General features: G+C 38.9%; 1 protein-coding gene across 1 annotated transcript in view; it reads left to right on the forward strand.

The window, feature by feature from the left end:
* Nucleotides 1-21,988, forward strand: part of LOC126354243 (SUMO-activating enzyme subunit 2) — a 134,299-nt gene that overhangs the window by 85,484 nt on the left and 26,827 nt on the right. Inside the window, exons 6-9 of the mRNA XM_050003745.1 lie at nt 3,093-3,205; nt 7,770-7,899; nt 8,000-8,217; nt 19,639-19,809. Coding sequence (XP_049859702.1) covers nt 3,093-3,205; nt 7,770-7,899; nt 8,000-8,217; nt 19,639-19,809 — 632 coding nt within the window. The remainder of the gene's footprint in view (nt 1-3,092; nt 3,206-7,769; nt 7,900-7,999; nt 8,218-19,638; nt 19,810-21,988) is intronic.

Raw genomic sequence — 21,988 nt, forward strand, 5'->3', positions numbered from 1 at the left:
TGGTGCATTATCCTGGTGAAAGAGTACTTTTTTTGCATTCTAGCCAATGCAAGTTTCAAATGATTCAACAATTAAACATAACAGGGTCTGTGTATGGCTCTGCCTTTTTCCAAGTAATCTATGAGGATTATTCCTTGGGAATTCAAAAAAACAGTGGCCATCACCTACCAGTTGACAAATGGGTTTTTGTCTTTTTCGGTGCACTTTCATCAGCCTTTGTCCATTGTTTTGACTCTAGTGTGTAATGATGGACCTGGGTTTCATCAGCAATCGCAGATCAACACAAAAGTTTTGCTGATAGTTATTAAACATTACCAGACATTATACTGAAATGGTGTGCCAGATGCACTTTTGGTTGACTGTGGCATCCACCTCCCACACAGCTTGGTCATAGTGCATTATCCATGCAGCATATTATACGCTCACTCAGTTGAGATGCCTACAGTCTTACCACTCTCAGGAATTTTTATTGGGCGGTCTTTCATTACCCAGGGTGTATACAACCCAAGACAACTGGGAGATCCGGGAAAAACCTGGGAATTGTTTAGAATTCCAGGAATTTTTCATTGTTTTAGTTTTCAGTTAAGTTTTTGTGATTTTGACTGGTAAGAACCAATACTCTAACAAAGGATATTATTGTATCCCACTACTGCAGAATAATACTGCTGCAACAAAACATGAACGAGAGATTAAAAACGAAAATAAAACTTAAGTTGCAAAGGAAATGCGCCATATACAACAACAAAACAGTGCTCATACAAGTGTGTGTCAACAGCAAAGTGTGTCAAAGGCTTTATGAAGACTACAATGCTTCATAACAACAAATTGCCTCCGATGAACATGATGTGACAACTGTTTAGATTAGATTCGCTTGAGCAGTTGCGGTTGGGCTCTTGCGCATTCGCAGTTGAGTCACGTATGAGTAGTACCTTCTCCCACTTCTGGTTACAGAAGTGTGGCTGTACGCCACTACTTAATACTGCCTCAGTTGGGAAATAATAGTAAATCTGGGACTGATGCACAGAGCAGTCTGAGTTGTGGTGGGGAGGTGGGTCGTCTCCACGTGACATGTGTTTACGTTCAGCGATTTTGTTGTTTCCTCTTTGTTTGTTGCTCTCACGTTAAGTGATAACAAAACAGATTTTTGTGGTCGGGTGCTATAAAATGAATTAATATACGATCACATAATTACGGAAGGCCAAAATATGTTATTAGTTTCACGTATTATTTCCGCCTTTCTGACAGTCAAGTAATCGCCTTGCGGAAAAATGAAGTTATTTTTGCTGGTTTGCTAAAGAGATTTGGCTTTCATTAATCTTTTCTGCTGAGGCAATCAATTTATTTGAAACGAAGTATTTAATTTCAACTGTCTGCTGTATTTCAAGTGCACGTATGGCATTATGTCATAATAAAGAACCAAACGTGAGATAATACAGTACTGGCACTCCAAGAAAATTTACATACGAGTGTGCATTTTAAGCTGAATTATGAATTTTAGTATGGTTCACAAAATTCCAACGTTCGTGAAGTATCCTCTGATGTCTTGTTCCTTTTATGACATAATGTAAGATCTTTTAATGTTTTACATGTACGAACATATATATATGGACTTTCTGCGTCTTCGTAGCTGCGCAAGCACTGTGACGCCTGTTATCTGGCGCTCTCTTGCAACTGCTGAGGCAAACCAATTTCTAACAAGTCGCGGGAAAATATTGCGAATGGTGGTTTCAAAAGAGTTACATTCAAAGCAAATTTTCTTTTACACAATATGAACTATGTGTGAGAAAGTACAATGCATTTCTTAAGACTCTGATTTAAAAATCAACTCTTTGAGGCCGACCATTTAGAAGAATTTCGAGCCCAGAAGATCAGACATTTACGTCGTAATTAAAAATTTTACTGGCGCATTTGTGTGATGTATCTTAAAGCTTATTAATATTAGAGACCAATATTATATGTGAATGTTATGTATGTTAATTTAAACCATTAACTTTTCTTGTTTGTGTATTCACGCTACTTAAGAGTGATCTTGCTATTGGCTGACTATATTACGTGTCTATTGCTCTCATCAGCTGGCGAGATCACGGGTTTGTCTACAAAAGCGTATCATAATCTCGATTTCAATGCTTCGGAAAGTGACATGCATTGTTTGGCAAAATTCAAATTTATACCTTCGTAATACGAAAATATGTAGCGTACATGCCGCTGCACATCAAGTATTTAACCCCCCCCCCCCCCCCCCCCCCCCCCCGCCCCTCCCCGAGTTTCGTTTTCTAAAGTGGTGGGAAATTCTTCGTTAGTATATAAAACCATAAACATTCTAAGGATTGATGAGTTTTACAGTGCCGAGGAATAACTCAACACGGAAAAAGTGTATTTTCACCCGGGGGAAAATGTATTTTTAACCGAGAAATCCTTGACAAATCCGGGAATTTTTTTTCCTTGGCCACGTATACACCCTGATTACCTTATCATGGATTTTGTCTGTGGTTGCCTATGTGGTGACGTCAACTGGACAGCCAGAGTGTGCTTAGTCTTTGGTGCATGTTCAACTGTGTTGAAATTCATTAATCCAAAAGTAAATGGCCATCAATGATTGTGCACATTCCGCATGATCATCATCCAGTTCTGTTCCCAGTTGTGTAGCAGTCCTACCTTTCAAATGAAAATGTTTAATAACAGCATAAAACTCAGTTTTCTCCATTTTCAATCTGAGTTGACACACTGACCATTACAGATGGCTGTCAACAGTGAACTGTACACTGTACATGTTGAATTATTTTTTATACGATCCTTAGCATAATCAAGCTTACCAACCATGAAGGCGCAACAAAAATGTTCCATTCTTTCATGGAAAATACCAGAAGTATCAAACCACTCTCATAATTTCATTGCACCATGAAAGCAGATGTCTTTTAGAATAATAGTTAGATTTTGCTGTAAAGTGCTTGCACTTCCATTTAGCTCAGTCTATGAATATAACAATAATGTATCCATTCAGTCGCTTCATTTTCAGACTTCTACCAAAGTACTGAATTTTCTTGGCATTAAAATACTTCCACATTAAAAAATATTTTTCTGTGTAATTACAGGTAGTAGTTCCAGTCTCTCAGCTGATGGTGACAGATCAAAAGATTTGTGGAGCTTAAAGGAATGTGTCAGTGTGTTTACTAATTCCTGCATGAATCTGAACAATAAATTAAAGGTAATAGTTTCCATTTTGGTATTATATTGATTACCATTTTAACAGTTTGATATAACTAATGATGAAAAAGTATTAGTTTTAAGCACCATGAAATTTGTTGTGAAAGATATGCCTGCAGCTTACTGAGATCATGGCATCTAGCAGCAGTGTCCCTTAAGTCAAGAAATCCAAAGTTTCCCTTCAACACCTATTTTTGACCCATTACCACACTGTCTTGTTTATCCACTTCATCTTGAGAACTGAGCTCCTAAACTGATAAGCGTAAGTCAGGGCAGACAGTGTATGCCATTTTGGTAACCTTAGCAAAAAGCAATGCTGTAGCAGCCTCATTTCAAGTGTTGTTGAGTGCCTGTGAGAGGGTTAATCTAACTTCTCTGTAAGTTTGCCTCTCACCCTTCTTGTCCCATTTCACCCAGCTAGGTGGTGCAGTAGTTAGCACACTGGACTTGCATTAAGGAATACGACAGTTCAGACGTGCATCCAGTCATGCTAATTTAGATTTAATTTTTCTAAATTGCTTCAGGCATATGGTGGGATGGACCCTTTGAAGGGGCATGGCTGATTTCCTTCACCATCCTTTCCTAATCCGAAACCTCTTGTACATCTCCAAAACATCCCTCCCTCATTTGATTATGCTCTCATCCACAAGTCTCTCCTTTACAATCAATGTCACTTTCCCTTGCCACGTGGTTACTTCATTAACGATTTCACTTTTACAAGTGGTCATCCCGTTCAGTTTGGACATCCTTGTCCACACAGTTTTGTTGTTTGTATATTTGGTGTCTGTTGTGCTCTTAGTCTCGTTGTTTACCCTCCCATTTCTGGCTATATTCCTTTAGTCCATGAATGTACCAGTCAATTAACTTGTAGTCTTCTATGTACGACTAACTAGCCTGTTAAGAATATTACAAATTTAGGGTGATCTTCTACCTTTCAGCCTGTCTACTATTTTCTTCTGTGATGTAGATCTGAAAGTACACTGTTTAGTTTCATTTTGTTATTGTTTAGCCACGCATAATTGTGTTGTTAAGGGATTCATGTATTTTTAATTGTAAGATTGTAGACAGGGCCACATATGAAAGTAAGTAAAAGTACCATGCACACTCCTCTCTTAAGTACAAACCTGTGCATGTGGAATCGACACTACCACGGTTAGAAATTTGCACAGATAAGGAAGATCCTATCTGCAGTACATCTGCAGATTTTTTTAAAAATGTATCCATGGATGTTAAAATTTTGTAAACCATTTTGATCTAAAACTTTCTGGCAGATTAAAACTGTGTGCCGGACCGAGACTCGGACTCTGGACCTTTCCCTTTCGCGGGCAAGGTCTGCTGAAATTTGATCTCCACATTCCATAGATTAAGAGCATAGATTCCAATCATGACCACATTCTAATACAACACAGCTTTCTTGATGTATTTCATAAGTGACAACCTTTTTTTGTTGTTATTGAAACAGATTTTGTGAAGTTTTCTGTGGAATGTTTCATTTGGAAGAAAAATGAACTTGTGTTCAAACTTTCACATCTTGCTTACTGTTAAATGTTAATCATGTTCTTTATCAAATGTGTGACACTGGTTAAAGTCATAGGTTTGGTTCTGAGTCATGGGGGTTGAGATAGCATTAGTTGCAGTCAGACTGTCTCATTAAAATTGAAATTAACTCTCACTCACATGCATTAACAGGAAAATGTCTCAGATTGTATTTACAGGTACAGGTGTATGCATGTCACCCAACTTGATCAGTAATCAATAATTGCCATTATTTAATGGCCAGTTCCACAAATTCAACACTGTACTGGTGAAGACATATTTGCTGTCATATTTAGGTAAAATTATCACTTGAAGCCCGATATAATGGTGTGATACTAACTAAAAATAAAAAAAAGAGGTTATGTCTGTTTGTAGCTGTGGAAGAGTTAGTCCAGACTCGCAGCAAAATAATTCTAAATGCGTGTCAAAAGAAGTGAAAACTCCTAAATCCGAAAGTCGAGCAGCTTCAATTGCCACCCAGAATGACACAGATACTGCCTCTTCGAATGTGCTCAGCAGTATGGCACAATTGCAGCTAGCATCCAGTAAGATCGCTCACCAGTTCGAATTAAAGCTTGTTACCCTTAGGTGCTACCACAAAACTAGACATATTAAAAGACGTGTAAAGTTTTGGTTGTGGTTTTATCTTGGGACCCCACTCCTAGTGTGGATGCCTGCTCAAATGTTCATTGGTTCAATTGTGATTTGCTGTATCTGTTGAATGGGTGTTTATTTATTCTGTTTAAAAATACTGGAGTATTGATTGAAATGTGGTGATGTTTAAAAATACTGGAGCATTGATTGAAATACAGTGATGTTAAAAGTACAGAGTATTGATTGAAATACAATAACAGCATTTACGTTGATAATTTTTTCGTAAACGGGAATGCTTGTGGGACCCTACAAACCACTATTACAAAGACAAATTTAAGATGATCAGATGCTTGGTGGGAAATTAGTGAGCTGTTAGAATATAATAGTGTAACATGGAAAAGAAAGTACTCATTAACATCTCTCTATGAGTCAAGCTATCCTAAAAGAGATGTCATCTTTGGAAAATTTATGGTCTACACAATTCAGTAACAATTTGAAATCTCCATCTTTCATTCAGAAGAATATGAACAAGCCCATATTCAATTCAGCTTTAAGGCCATGCATTAATTTTATTCCACCATATTTCTTCCTTACTTTTAAAAGAGAGGCCATCCACCGGCATTGTTTCTTTTTCTGATACTCAGCTTCATTCACTAAAATAAATGCTGCAAATGCAACACCTGCTAAATTCTCTTCTTCCCTTATGGTATGAGACAGTGAAATTGTAATTAAAATGCTACTTTATAACAATGATGAAGTGGAAACAACTTCAACATGTTATCAGAGCCAACTGTGATTCCACATGTCTAGAGTCCCTTGGGCCCAGCCCCTTCATTTGCTGAGGATGAGAGGCAGAATGCCAATGAGTGGGCAACCTGAGTTCGATCTAATCTAAAGGCTGTCGTTCATTTGCCGAGAGAGTGAGTGAGTGAGTGTGTGTGTTATTGATGAGAACCATATTTCAACTTAGTTAAGTGTGCCTTGAAAAGACACAGTCGTATATATTAGATATGTGCAAAGACAAAAGTTTAATAACTTCAAGTTGAACAAATATATTTCAAGGAAGACACAATACCTGAAAGTCACAGATCAAGTAAATAGAGTAAGACGAGTGTACACTTTAACAGTCAAATCATAACTCAGTCCAAGTCTGGCAGACAGCGCCGCATGTAGAGGACGTGCATAACTGCGCGGCGGCACTTTGAAAGATCGACGAGTCACAACAAAAAGTGCTGATAATGTTGTACTTACACCCATAATATCTGTAAGGTGTTGAGAGAAGAACATTATGTGTAAACCACTCAAATCCAGCATGAAAATGAAATCCTCAGTGTCTTTGAATTTCAGATGTGATAGTGAAACTTTTGCTTTTGTAACAGTAGACAAAAAATTTACAGATTGAAGGAAACAGTACTACTGTCTATTGTTGAATACTAGCAGGGGAAAAAAGAATAGGCAAAAAGGGGAAAAATGTATAATGGTGGCCAAGAGAGGGGGGGGGGGGGGGGGGGGGGGGGGAGATCAGAAAAATAGCCGTAACTAAAGTCAAGCAGCAGTTCATTATCTGTACTCTCCGAAAGTTCTGTCTTCATCTATGTTCTGAACCAAACAAAACATCCCTGCTCTCACCTTTGTGCCTCTGAAATGTTCTATCCTCCGACTTGCTTTTGATGCTAAAATGAATGCAGTTAGGCTGATTTTGCTCCATGTAGTGTAGCAAGAGGGCCGTCCTCTGTGGCCCAGCGGTTCTAGGTGCTTCAGTCCAGAACTGCGCTGCTGCTACGGTTGCAGGTTCGAATCCTGCATTGGGCATGGATGTGTGTGATGTTCTTAGGTTAGTTCGGTTTAAGTAGGTCTAAGTCTAGGGGACTGATAAGATGTTAAGTCCCATAGTGCTTAGAGCCATTTGAGTCATTTTTGTAGCAAGAGGAAAATTGCTCCTCTAATTGATCAGTTTAGGAAATGATGTTGGGTGATATGAAAACATATACAAGACTACCATAGAAATTTTTCAAAATTTGTAATGTATCTTAATATACTTTGTCATAATTTTTTGTATCTTTTTTCAGTTGCAGTATTTTTTGTAGATATGTTCATAGTACCTTAGGAAAACCAATCCGTGTTCTCTATGTGTAATTATGTTGTTGTAAGTAAACAGCAAACAAATGACAAAAAGAAGTTGCAGTGGCAGAAATAGGATACACCTGTGATTACCATCACAGGTGTACCATTAGTAAATTAATTGTCTGTAGATAGCTTCCGCCCCACCAATGTGTTGTTGTTTCAAACTTGTTTCAGTTTTACATATAATAGTTGGTGCAGAAGATGTGTATAGATAATGGTGGTCCTATCATCTTTTAACTAACTATTCATGTGGTTATGTATCGGTGTCATGAATTTTGTGTCAATAATTAAATGTTTAATTATTGTTTCAGTCTTTGGGAGAGGGTAATCAGTTAATATGGGATAAAGATGACAAAGATGCTATGGACTTCGTTGCTGCATGTGCTAATATCAGAGCACATATATTCAAAATTCCTCGGAAATCTCGATTTGAGATAAAGTGTAAGAATGCTGTTTCTTTCAATTTCCTTTGCATACCACCATTTTTTATATCCTGTGAGAAACAGGAAAAATGAAACTAATGAGTAATTATCATTTACAGCAATGGCGGGCAATATTATTCCTGCAATCGCAACAACAAATGCTATTATTGCTGGTATTGTGGTCCTTCATGCAATAAATATTCTACAAAAACAGGTGGAACGCTGTCAGTCTGTATACCTTCGTTTGAAGCCCAATCATCGCAATCAATTGATTGTACCAGAAAAGCATATGATTCCACCAAATCCAAAGTGTTATGTCTGTTCACCAAAACCAGAGGTTAGTTTTACTTACTTTGTTTATACAGAACTTTTATGTATTGCTTGTTGATGGAAGTAGAGCAGCTTAGCTCTCCCTTCCTTATGAAGTGCTGCCAACAAAAGTATTGTAGCATATATGTAATGTTTTACACTACACATAAACATGAGGTGTGTGAGAAAAGTAATGAGACTGACAACACTGCGAGCAATCTGGCAGTGCTGTGTTTTGTTGACCTATGTGTTCATCCCCTACAGATGCTCAGTCACAGTTTCAGCTTTGTACAGACAACATGTGGTTTTTGAGAGTGCCGTCAGCGAAGTTGTGTTTTTATTGTGTGTTACAAAAATGTCACTGCAGATGGAAGGCTGAGAACATGCTGAAGATGAACCTCACTCTGGGAGATCTTAAACATCAAAAACCGATGGAAACATCAAATGTGTGCATGCTCTTGTGAGACTAGACGGGCTTTGAACATTAAGGATGATGGGAAACCTGTTCAACTTACACTTTCTCTGTACATCAAATTTTGACTGAAGATTTGCGTGTGCAAAGGGTCTGCGCCAAGAACAAAGTAGACCACCCTGTGGCACAGCATGCAGCTGAACATAACACACTTAATGTCAATGGCTGCTTCACTACTCAAGCCATCTGGATGCTTCCCTCCACCATCACCTTTTCTGAACTGTGCAGATTGGAGTTAATCCATACAACACTCTCTCCTCTCCCTTAATTATCCCACCCTCAACCTGTGGTAACGTATCCACCCCCCCTCTGTCCTATCATCTCCTCCCCATTCTAATCTCCCCCCTGTTTATGTGCCGCCCTCAGCCAACACGTCCCCTATCGTACACTGCTCCTTTCATTTTTTGCTTCATTTTTCCTCACTTCTGTGCCCACAACCTCCTGACACTGCACTCCCCAACCATACACTACTACTATCCCTTCCCATCCCCAACCCCTCCAGACTGCTGCTTGCATCCCACATGATAACTGCGTTCCGGCTGGAGATGCTGGAGCTGGTGGTTACGTGTTCATGAGATGTACTTGCTTGCGTTAATGACTGGTGTGTGTCTGTATTTAACTGATGAAGGCTGTGCCAAAAGCTTCATGTAAGTGTCTTTCAAATGGGTCTGTCTGCAATTTAACGTGTCTTCATTACCGTAAGAAGCGATCTGTCTTTTCCTTCATTGTCGATAACTGTTGTGTCCTTTTTTATTTATATTTGTTACAATTAACTGCAAATACCATCATTGACACAGCAAATGTACCATTTGTACTGTATCATACAAAATATGCTGAAACTATCAACCTCAAGGCAAGCATGACATCGGCGAACAAGATTCTTACAAACTCGGACAAATACCCCTAGTGTTTTTCGAATCACATCACAGGCAGCTACAATTCTGGCAACTAATGCCATTTCCATTCCACTGGGGGCTCCTGCACAAGTGACTTCAGGTATCCCCACAGAAAATAATCAAGTGTATTCTGGTGAGGTGACCTCACAAACCATGGAACAGGATATCCCTTTGCAGTCCAGCAACCAGGGAATACTTCCTAGTAATCAGGCTCATTGTGCTCTTGCTCTTGCAGGAAATAAAGAATGTACATGTACCGTATTTACTCGAATCTAAGCCGTACTTTTTTCTGGTTTTTGTAGTCCAAAAAACCGCCTGCAGCTTAGAATCGATTGCAAAGTACACGGAAGTTCTGAAAAATGTTGGTAGGTGGCGCCACAACTAACTTCTGCTGTCGAATATATGTAGCGCTACACAGGCATGCTTTGCAGGCACAAAGATAAATACTGGCGCCAAAACCTGTGCGTCAGTAAATAAATTTAAAAAAAAGTAGAAGACGAGATTTTTTCTCATAATTTTATAGGCATCGTAAGCAAATCGGGTTTGTTTATCATTAGGCATTTTGGCATAATCTAGACCGACTTTCAAGTCAACTATTGTGTCTTCTAGAATTTTCAGATTTGCGGTGCTAGGCTCAAAATTAAATTTTAATCCTTTAGAGATTATGAGTAAGGTCGCACACAGCATACACAAACAGGATAATACAAAGGTTTTAAGGAATATTAACAACAAACTAACGCTAAATGATGCTATTGTTACTAAAGCCGATAAGGGAAACTCCGTTGTTATATCCACAAAGCAAGAATACATAGACAAGACCGAAGCTTTTTTCAATGACAACGGGATAGTTATGCTTAACAAAGACCCCACCGTTACTCTCCAAAAAGAAATTAGAACCGGGCTCCAAAACACCAAAAATTTGATAGGAGAATTTCGAAAGAAGGGGCTGATAAACATGAATCCCAAGCCCCCCAAAATTGAGAAGCCAGTTTAAAGTTCATAAGTTAAATCACCCTATTCGCCCTGTCGTGGACAGTACGGGAAGTGCCTATCATAAGCTGGCGAAATACTTGCATATTAAGATTAAAGAAAATTTTGTTTTCTGTAAAAACTATTCCGTTAAAAATTCCATTGAGCTAGCTACTAGTTTACGCGAGGTATCTTGTTCTGAAGAGTCTAAACTAGTATCATTTGACGTAACAAGTTTGTACACTAATGTACCGGTAGACCAGACACTGCAAATATTAGAGTGCAATTTACGTCACCATAAAAAACTGTTGGATAATGAGATCGATGAGTTGATGATGCTGCTACGGATCGGTTTGAAACAACTACTTCACATTTAATGGGAGATTTTACTTACAACCAGCAGGTTTGGCTATGGGAAGCCCCCTAGCTGGGATTTTATCAGAAAAATTTTTATGAACTACTTAGAGTCCAGTTTTTTTGCCAGCGACAGAGAGATTCTTAGGAGAATAAAATTTTACAAGAGAGATGTTGATGACATTTTACTAATCATTGATGGTTCTCGAAGTGACGTAGATCGTATTTTTTCGATTTTTAATGAGCTTCACCCTAATGTCAGTTTTACAATTGAGCGAGAATCCGATACTAGGTCCTTAAATTTTCTGGACCTCACATTAACAGTAGTTGACAACCACATTGAATTTAGTATTTTTTGGAAAAACACGTTTTCCGACAATATTTTACCTGCAGACTCGGCCCATCCGTACGCCCATAAGATGGCCTTTTTTCATTCTAGTATTCATAGAGTTACAGCTATCCCTCTTGCACCAGATGCGGTAGAAACTGAACTTGTCACACTTGAGAATATTGCTATAAATAATGGCTATAGACCTCAGTTGGTAAGACAGATGTATAATAAGAAAGTAAGGGGAAAAAATATTACGTCTTCCACCCTAGGGGATGCGGTAGATGACAAACAGGTGGCAACAATGCCTATCCCTTACATAGGCAATATAAGTTACAAATTGGGGCGTTTACTCAGAGCCCATAATTTCAGAATCGCCTATTCTACTAACAACAGTCTACATAGGAATTTAATTCACTCCTTGCAGAGTAAGAGCGATAAACTTTCCAAATCAGAAGTATATAAAATTACATGCGGGGATTGTCCAAAATTTTACATCGGGCAAACAGGGCGAGCTCTGGGTCTCAGATATAAAGAGCATATTCCTACGCGAAGCGGTGACGGTACTAAAGGCTCTACTTATGCGGAACATCTTGTGCAAGCGGCTCATGCGCCGAGCCCTCCAGTTAACATTGAGCTACTTCATGCTGAGGTCAAGGGCTAAAAATTAGATATCTTAGAAGAAATGCAGATCTTAAGCATCTGCAACATGATAGAGACAATATCCTCAATGACCAACTCCTACTAAGAAATAAAAATTTTTTTGATGGTTTTGCGCCGTTACTTCGTTCTTTTCACTCGTAGTTTTGATGATATGGCGAGCGCGGTTGGTCAAGCTGTTCATCTACTTTTTATCTTTTTATTCTTTTTACGATGTAGGTGTTTTTAGCCCGGTGAACATCTCACGTTTCATCCCTATATCCTTATCTCCACGACGTCTTTAGACTACGTCCCCTCAACCCCCCCCCCCCCCCCCATTTGACTAACTACTGACTTTTCATACAGCTTCTAAAAATAAAAAATAAATAAATAAAAAAAATAAATAATTTGTCATAATCAACAATCATGTATGTTACTCTTCTGAGATACAGTAACCCTGTGTGCTGATCTTTAGGTTTTATCTTGTATTTAGCTCGTCTCGGGTCATGTCCATTTTAATTTTGGTATACGTTGATCCACATTTGGGAATATACGGGCTTTCTCGTATTTTTATGCGCATGCGCATTAAGTAACTTCCTATTTCTTGCGCATGTGCATAGATAGCGTGTCTAGCTGGTAAGCGAGCTACCGTTTGGTTGCCGCAGTTTGCGACGGGACACGGCCCATCGAACACATGCTGATGTGAGGTGGAGTGTACACCATTAAGTTAAGTTATTCTTTTGACTTTGTTCACATGTACTTTTATGTGTCATCTTTTTCTTTTATAAATATATAGCTATGCTGAGCTTTTAATTATTGACAAAGGTCTTTATAGACACTTTTGAGTTTATTGTTCTGAAGAAGGTGTAGTTATCTACACCGAAACCTAGGTAAACACTAGGTGTTTTTTCGCAATCGAGGCGGATCTCAGTCCATTAATATATTAACAAACGATTGCTGACGCGCTGCAATGTTGAAGGTTCTTAAATTTTTTTTCCTTGATTTCGAGTCTCATTTTTCAGGTGCAGCTTAGATTTGAGTGCGGCTTAAATTTGAGTAAATACAGTAAATAAACAGCACAGTATGTGTAAACTTGTATTTGTGTTTGTTGTAAATAAGCTGGAAAGTGATAATGCGAGACAAAGTGGTAGCCAAGTTTACTTCCGTACCTTCTTAAGCTTAGCTTCTCTGAACCTAGTTTCCCTACCTCAGATTGTTCAGTGGAGCATTCTCTATGCCCTGTTATATTTTTGCACACTCGTGTGGGAACACCCTGTATATGTGGAAATCACCAGTGTCCAACTTTCCATCCAGCAACGATTTACTTTTTTTTTTAACTAAAACCAGTAGAGGGGTAAAGTTGTGTTGGTAGAGCTGAAGGTTCGCAATGGATTATTTCAGGTACTTGACAGCTGTAGACCATTTCTCCATGAAAATTATTTTACTGGTTCGGTGGAAAAGTGAGTTATGATGGCGTTCCAGTGCCTCTAACACAAAAATGGCTACTCAAAATGAAAAGTGTGAGGCATGAGAATTTTAGATCAGCAATAATTGCATAAAAAAATCTCCTAATTTTTAAAATTCACTGACTTCTTTTCAAAGATAGAAGTAAAAATCTGAAAGTATTCTTAGTACTAAAGAAGAAACATACATAAAATTGTGGATATTTTGAGTTTTGAAAAAATTGTACTTTCTAACTTTTTTCTCATTAACTGTCTCAAGTTCTTCCTTCACCAGTTGCTATATACATAGTTGACAAGTATCATATTTCTGAAATTTTTTTAATAAGTGATATTGAGTAAAACTAAAAAAATACCTCTCCTGTAAAATTCTGTAAATGGCGTTTGTTGAGTTTTGTTAAAATGGCAATCATCTTTCATCTTCAACTTTCTGTTAACTCAACTGTTTCGTGTTGATCTGTATACCGACAGTCCCCAACAGATCTAAGTGAATTGTATCCTTTGGGACTCAGGGTTTAGTGCTATACTTGCCTTATAGCTGTCAGTGGACTTCTGGACTGTCTGGGTCTGGTGGTCATTCCCACGCTCTGTGTTGATGATTTATGTATTTGGTATAGTTCTCAGTCGGTGGGCATCACCAGGCATCAACTCCAAGGAGCTATAAAGAGGTCAGCTTCTTGAACGCTTTCCAGTAGTAGCTCCCAATTTTCTCCTGCTATATCAAGGGTCATGCACTTTAGTCGCCGCACCACAGTCCACCCTGACCTTTACTTGGAGAACCAGTGTCTCTAGAGTAACAAAATTGAATTTTTGAGCTTTCTCTTTAGCCATAAACTGACATGGTTGCTACATCTACCAACTTAAAACATTTTGTGTAAAGACACTTAATGCTCTCTGCTTTCTTAACTGCACCTTCCATGGACAGTGAGTACTCCACTCTTGTATGCTTCATAGGGCACAGGTCTTGTCACAGTTAGATTATAGATGCCAGATATATGGTTTGGTGGCACTATTAGCTATGTGACTGTTAGACCCCATTCATTATTATGGGGTACATGTAGCCACTAGCACCTTTCCTACAAGCCCCACTACAGTCTGGTGTAAGCCAGGATACTACCTGTATGGTTTTAAGCCCATGAACTGTTACTCAGTTACACCATCTGCCAGTTGCCTAGCCACTGAAAACATCACTTTGTTTTATTCTCAGAAGAGTGTTACCACCCTGACAATCTACTTAGGGCAGGCTACAAAAGTGAAGTGTTTTTGGAAATTCTTAAGAGTTCTTCATTTTCCAACTCCAAAATGGACCTGTGCGGTGACTTAGTCCTATCTGGTGCTTATCCAGACCACAGACATAGTTAGGCTTATGTCATGGATTTAAAATCTCTGATACCCATAGTGTTTATCAATGTAGCATCCTCTGTCCTTCAGCGGGATCATAGTGCTTGAATATTTATGCTGATTGCTCAAAAGACACAGAAAATACAGAATATGCTTTCATGCATGTTGAAGGCTGTGGACAAATTTCATCAGATGCCACAACTGGTGGCTGCTGCTAGATCCCATCGTTTCATGAAGAAGAAAAGTGTCAACAATTGTTAATGTGTAATTACTCTAGGAACAGTCTGCAGGCTATTGACTGACACTACCTTTACAATCCGGTTGTGTTGTGTTTGTAATCAGTCCATGACATCATTTATGAGCTCAGCTATACTGCATGCTGTCTCATTTTCCACTGGATTCTGGTGAATGAGCTAACTGATCATTTATCCAGAATGTTAACCACAGCCTGATGTTGGAGATACTGGGTGCAGGTAAGACTTGGAATTCACTACAATTGGAGCATGGAATGATAAACTAGTGCCCCTCCAACCAACTGCACACCATTAAGGAGACCTCTACTGTGCTACATTCCTCCTCCTGTTTGTTGCACGGAAATAGTGCACTCTCTTGTGCGAACTTATGTTGGTCATATCTCCCTGACTCCTGATTTTATTCTTTACTATGCTAGTTACCTCCCCAATAGGACTTCGGTGCTTTACTGTCGGTGGCTCACATCATTACAATATGCCCCCTTCGTACAGCACTCTAAATGAACTTCAACCTCGGAATTAGCTGATTTTGACAGGAGAGGTGCACAAGTCTTATACTTTCTCATAGGCTGTGGGTTTTGTTCCTAACTTTAATGATTCAGCTCTGTCGTTGGGAGTAGGGTGGTTGTGGGGGAGATGTTTCTGCTGCAGGTGGGCATTGAGAGGACCCCATTTTGGGCCTCTTTATACATTTCCTGAAATTGCTTTAAAATCTTAGCATTTTTAGTGTTCTCTGTGTCTCTGCTTGGATATTTACCATACTACTTCGTAACACACTTGGATGGCTTTTGTTCCCAGTTAGTGATGCCGTTCCCCGTTAAATTGTTTAATGAATAAGGGGCTGAGGATGATCTTTGTATGGTCCTTAATCACCATATACAACCTTTATGAAATATTAACCTCTCCTTGCACATGCCCTCCACATAAAGTGGTTAACTTTCACTAAAAATTTTCCTATTTGTGCTGGTTAGCCATGGTGTAGCTGTCATTAGTGTGGGGGGCAAATGATGTCTACATTAGAGGTGTAGAAATGTCTACAGGAGATATTTCTATGAGCTATCAGGGACAACCATTTATCTCTATAAAGGACTGGGTTGGACTTCAAGCCTGTTTGTAAAGTGACTCCTTCTCAGTGCCCACAAATGAGCTGGCTGCAGAGGGGGAGGCGGGGGAGTAGATTCTGACTCGTTGGCTTGTTAGGAAGCAGCATGATCAGATACAAGGTCCAGTCACATTAATGTGGCCATCATCACAGAAAAACCACTCACAGACGGCATGTGGCAGCACTAGCAATGGATGGTATATAGAATGTGTTGGGAGAGATGTGGAAAACAGTGCAGTCACTTTTGTAAAGCAGAAATGGAGCAGTTGATCTGACATTCAAAAGGACATGATCATTGGCTTTTGAGCCAAAGATGGAAGCATTTGCAAAATGGCTAAGTTTGTAAAAGGTTTGCTTGCCACGGGGGTTAAAGTATACCATGCCTGGCAAAATGTTGCTATTCCAAACTGGTGTGAGGCAGTGTGGTGAACAATGGGCCATAGATGAAAGGGGTGAATGACAGGTGCGGAGTTGTGACTGGTAAATAGACATGCAACTGTTGTGAAACTTACTGCCCAGATGAACCAAGGGGCAACCGACAGTCTATCCTCAATGATCGTACAGTGAAAGTTGCTGCATGTGTACTTGCACAGCAGTCACCTGGTTCATGCACCCATGCTGACTGCTATTCATCGGCGACAAAGGCTGGAATTTGCATGCCAGTATCACAACTGGACACCTACTGAGTGGTGACAGGTGGTCTTTCCAGATGAATCATGTGTTATACTCCATCAGACAGATGGATTTTGGCATATATGGCATGAAACATATGAAAACGAAGGGTCCAGGCAGGAGGAGGGAGCATCTGGGGTATGTTGTCATGGGATTCCGTGAGTGATCTTGTCATTCTGGAAGGTAACTGGATCAACACAGATATGCATCTATCCTTGGGGATCATGTCCACCTCTGCATGTAGTTTGCTTCTCCTCGACACTGTGGCATTATCAGCAGGACAATGCAATGCATCACACAGCTGGCGCTATACATGTGTGATTCAAGGAGCGCCAGCATGAGTTTAGTGCACTCCCTTGGGGGCCCCAAACACCTGAATTTAAATCCAGTCGAGAACCTGTGCGACCACCTGAATCAGGTTGTTTACACTGTGGATCCTCAGCCAAGAAGCCTAGCACAGCTGGCCACAGCACTGGAGTCAGCATGGCTCCACACCCCTGTCAGCGCCTTCCAGAACTTTATTGACACTCTTCCTGCACATCTCGTAGCATTCCACACTGCAAAACATGATTATTTAGGGTTTTGACAGGTTATCACATTAATGTGACACTGGACCGTGTAGATAGGATTTGAGACAAGGTAATATGTTTGTAGAGAGAGAAATTAATAGTGTGATTTTTTTAAATAAGAAAGTCCTAATTTTAAATGTCATTTTCTCATACATAGCAGCCGTCCCTAATACATAAATATTAAGGACTGTTTTAAGTTGTGTACAGGCAGTTTCACATACAAGTTTGCATTGTGTGACTATGAACCCTACCTATTTTTGTTGAGAACAACTTCAAAATCTGGAACTCCCTCCCACCCATTTTCACACTTGATTTTCCTAGAAGCAGTTTCCCAAATCAGTTTACTTTTCCTTTCTCTGCTTGACAAACTACCTTCAGTGTTTTTGATGTATGACTCAAATAACCCATAAAAATTTTGGATCACATTAAATGCACTAACTGTGAGCTGCACTTGACTCTGAAAATTATTTCATGCCAGCAGTGAAACATTAGCCTCCTACAGTGACTCCATATGAAGCAACATGTGCACTTAAACACAGTTTGTATGCAAGCAGTATGACCAAGCACTTTTTTGTGAAGTACTTTCATTTTACAGTTTCCAAAAAAATGTCTTATACTATATCCTCCAACATCAGTGACAAACACCTGAACTACTGCGAGGCTGTAACTAACATGAAGTTTTCTTATTGCATAGTCTTAGCCTTAACTCATAAAGTTTATCGTACAAATCACATCATTTTTTTTAAAGGAAAACACAATTTTTTGTTTTAAAGGTACAATGGCTAAGTGATTCACATTTTCCTTTCATTCTATGTATGATGGTAAGTCTATTATTATCCACAATTTAGTTATATTTTTGTTATTTTGGTAGTTTTACATTCACGATGCATGCTTTAATTTATTTGCTGAAGACACCATTGAGCATTCACATGAAATGATTATCTCAGACAATTAACTATTGACAAAGTGGCACATTGTCTGCAAATTTGTCACGGTTCTGCCTATGAAATCATCCACAACAGGCTTGGGTTTCATAAAGTTTGTGTAAGATGGGTCCCAAAACAACTCGCACAGTTGCATAAACAAACACGCTTGGGCATCTGCAAAAAATATTTGGGTCGCTATGGTAATGAAGGGGACAACTTCTTAGACAGGATCATTATTGGTGAAGAAACATGGATCCATCATTACGAGCCGGAGAGTTAACAGCAGAGTATGGAATGGAAACATCCAAATTCGCCATGCAAGAAAAAGTTCAATGCCCCACCGTCCACAGGAAAACTGATGCTTACAGTTTTTTGGGATGTGCAAGGTTCAGTACTGGAACGCTATGGCGGAAAGGGGCACAACAATAAACAGTGTACGTTACAGCGAGATGTTTACTGCCAAACTAAAGCCTGCAATTTGAAGCAAACACCGAGGATTGCTGTCGAAAGGTGTTGTTGTTGTACTATAATGCCCATCCGCATACTGCTGCCCACACTGCTGAAACGCTCCAGAAACTCGAATTTGAAGCACTGGATCATCATCCATATAGTCCCAATCTTTCCCCTTCTGACTATCCCTTGTTGGTCCACTCAAACAGGCATTAAGGGGCCATTGGTATGCCTCGGACGATGCAGTGAAAGAAGTGGTGCATTCCTGACTCTTCAGCTCAATGGAGAACCTTCTATTATGAGGGCATCAGGAAGCTTGTACAAAGATGGACCAATTGCATTGAAATGAAAGGAGGTCATGACAAAAAATATGTTTTTGTAAATTCCCTATTTGATTACAATAAAATTTTATAACTACTTTGCCGATAATAATTGACTTACCCTTGTATGTTTGAGGGAGAGGGAGTTTGATCAGGTAATTCGTGCCAGCAATGTGTCCTGTAGACTTCCTCAAATGCGATAAGCTTCCTGTATTCAGTATTGTCCCAACAACATGTTTCTTTGCTCTCCCATCATTAATAACATTTGTTGGATTGCAGAAATTATCATATAAAGTTCTTTCATGCTCAAATTCAGTTACATGTATATCAGTTTATGTCTTGCACTAGTGTTTGTAGTTACTGTCAGAAAATTACAGTAAACTTATTCTTGCCATATAATACTGTTCAGTGTACTACAGGAAAGTGTTATTCATTTTGCACCTCGTACTTAGTCAAAACTTGCATTAAAAAAGAAACTACTTTTATATTTCCAAGAATTTGAGGATCACACATCTCACTCACAATAGCAGTCTCTCTCTCTCTCTCTCTCTCTCTCTCTCTCTCTCTCTCTCTCTCTCTCTCTCTCTCTCTCTCTCTCTCTCTCTCTCTCCTCCCCCCCCCCCCCCCTCACCCCCTCCCAATAGAATAAGATTTGAAGAAAACTTAACAATTACATGCATATGTTTTATGCCTTTTGTAGGTCACTGTATTTCTAAATGTGAACAAAGTTACTGTGAAAGAATTGGAAGAACATATCCTTAAAAAGAGACTGAATATGGTTGCCCCAGATGTCATGTTGGATTTGAAGGGTACTGTCATAATATCGAGTGAGGATGGAGAGACAGCTGAAAACAACAACAAAACACTGAGTGTAAGTAAAAAATTAATTGCATTATAACATAAATTTTAGTACATTTTGTTTTCACTCAACTTTTCCATAGAAAGTAATGATCCTGGTCCGTTTTCTGTACGTTTTACAGAACTCCTGGTTATTCAATAGTTGTGATTCGAATCTCTCAGGTGTTAGAATTTTGAAAGCCATATTAACTTGGTCTGCATACATTGATTTCTTGATTGTTTAAAATGTTAGCTTTTAAATGTATACTCATTACAACATAATTGTTTTGTGATTATTATGCATGAAATGTGCCAGAATTTGTTGTTGATGAGATCTATTTACTGACCACACAAATGAAGAACAGAAAGTGGGAGATGGTACGTAGTCCATAAGAATTGTTAATAATTTTTTTTTTTCTTCAAAAGCATACAGGTAGTCATTTTTTCCAAAGTACTGTCTGAGTGGAATATTAGAGGGCAAATAATACTTGCATATACCCTTCTCTACATATTTTGCAGCTGTTTGGAAATGGAGATATAATACTGCTGAATGATTACACTGAATAGTCGGTTATTTACTTCAGTTATGGAATACTGTACTTGCATAAAAGAGGGAAATATGCTTTGATATGGACTAAAATGTTAACATTTCATTTTGCACATAATACTGTGTACAGTGTTTGCTAACGCCAAATGGTAGGAAGTTCCATCTCTGTCCACAGCGAATCTGTTTAGGTATTCAGAATTTATTTGGGAAGTGCTGAATCATTTAGCAAGGATTATGTGAAATTTTAGTATACATTATATCAGTCTCATACTTTTTGGGTAGGCCACAGAAACAGACAGATTGAAGAAGTATTATTAGAGCTACATCAGTGAGAAGCTAAATTACGTGGAAGCTGGATGAAGTGATACTTCCAGCAAATTTAAACTCATTCTGAGAGAAATTTGAAAGCTCTGTACATGACTACCGTATTTACTCGAATCTAAGCCGCACTTTTTTCCGGTTTTTATAATCCAAAAAACGCCTGCGGCTTAGAATCGAGTGCAAAGCAGGCAGAAGTGCTGAAAAATCTTGGTGGGTGCCGCCATAACTTATTTCTGCCGTCGAATATATGTAGCGCTACACAGGCATGCTTTGTAGGCACAAAGATAAATACTGGCGCCAAAACCTGTGCGTCAGTAAATAAATTTTTTAAAAAAAAGGTGGAAGACGAGCTTTTTTTCCGCCTCGAGTTTCGACCACTGCATTTTCAAATATTATCCAACGATGTAAATACAAGTGCCGTATTGTTCATCTTCGAATGTAGCAGCATTTCAATGTACTATGAAAACCCGAATGGCAAGACTGTTTGGGATGTTTGTCAATATGGCCAACTCTACCTTCTGGATTTTTTCCTATCTGTGAGAAGAGATGGTTGCTAATAGGAACTTTTATAAATTGTGAATCACATGCAGTATTCTCGTCACCATAAGAATAATACAAATATAAACATTTTGCTATGTATTGTTTCGAGTTTGCTGCTATCTCATTTAAATCCTGTCTGCCTAATAAGCCACAAAACTAGAGTGAGACAACAGCAAACACGGACATATCATGTCATGTTCATATTTGTATTATTCTTGTGCTTAACAGTGATACAGTCAGAAATGAAGCACGGCAATTGACCAGATTTTTAAATCTAAGATGACTCTAATTTCTGTGCAGAATGTAATGTACTTAAGAGGCGCCTGCAAAGATTTTCAAACGGAGAAAAATTTTTGCTAAACTCTCGTTTAGAACATCACCTATCACACTCAGTCTATTATTTGGTTCTTGTTGAGCATTATCAAAGAAAGCAGCAGTGTAAGTAACAACAAATAGCAGTCTCTTGCCATTGTTTCGGTAATGAGACAATTCCTCTCTTTTTTTATTGTATCGGCGGTAGTGCGCACAAAAGCAAGCCATGCCGCGAGTGGCAAAAGGCCATAGACATGCACTATCAGAATGCGGCATACAATGCATGACACAGTCCAGTAATGCATTTTAGATGTGGCTTAAAACTTTTCTCTCCCCACGAATTTCGAGTCTCAAATTTCAGGTGCGGCTTAGATTAGGGAAATTTTTTTCCCCTTAATTTCTAGTCTCACTTTTCAGGTGTGGCTTAGATTTGAGTGCGGCTTAGATTCGAGTAAATACGGTAAGTCATCAAAAGTGTCAACTAGTGCTACAA

This window comes from Schistocerca gregaria, chromosome 3 (assembly GCF_023897955.1).
Source record: "Schistocerca gregaria isolate iqSchGreg1 chromosome 3, iqSchGreg1.2, whole genome shotgun sequence".
Taxonomy (NCBI): Eukaryota; Metazoa; Arthropoda; class Insecta; order Orthoptera; family Acrididae; genus Schistocerca; species Schistocerca gregaria.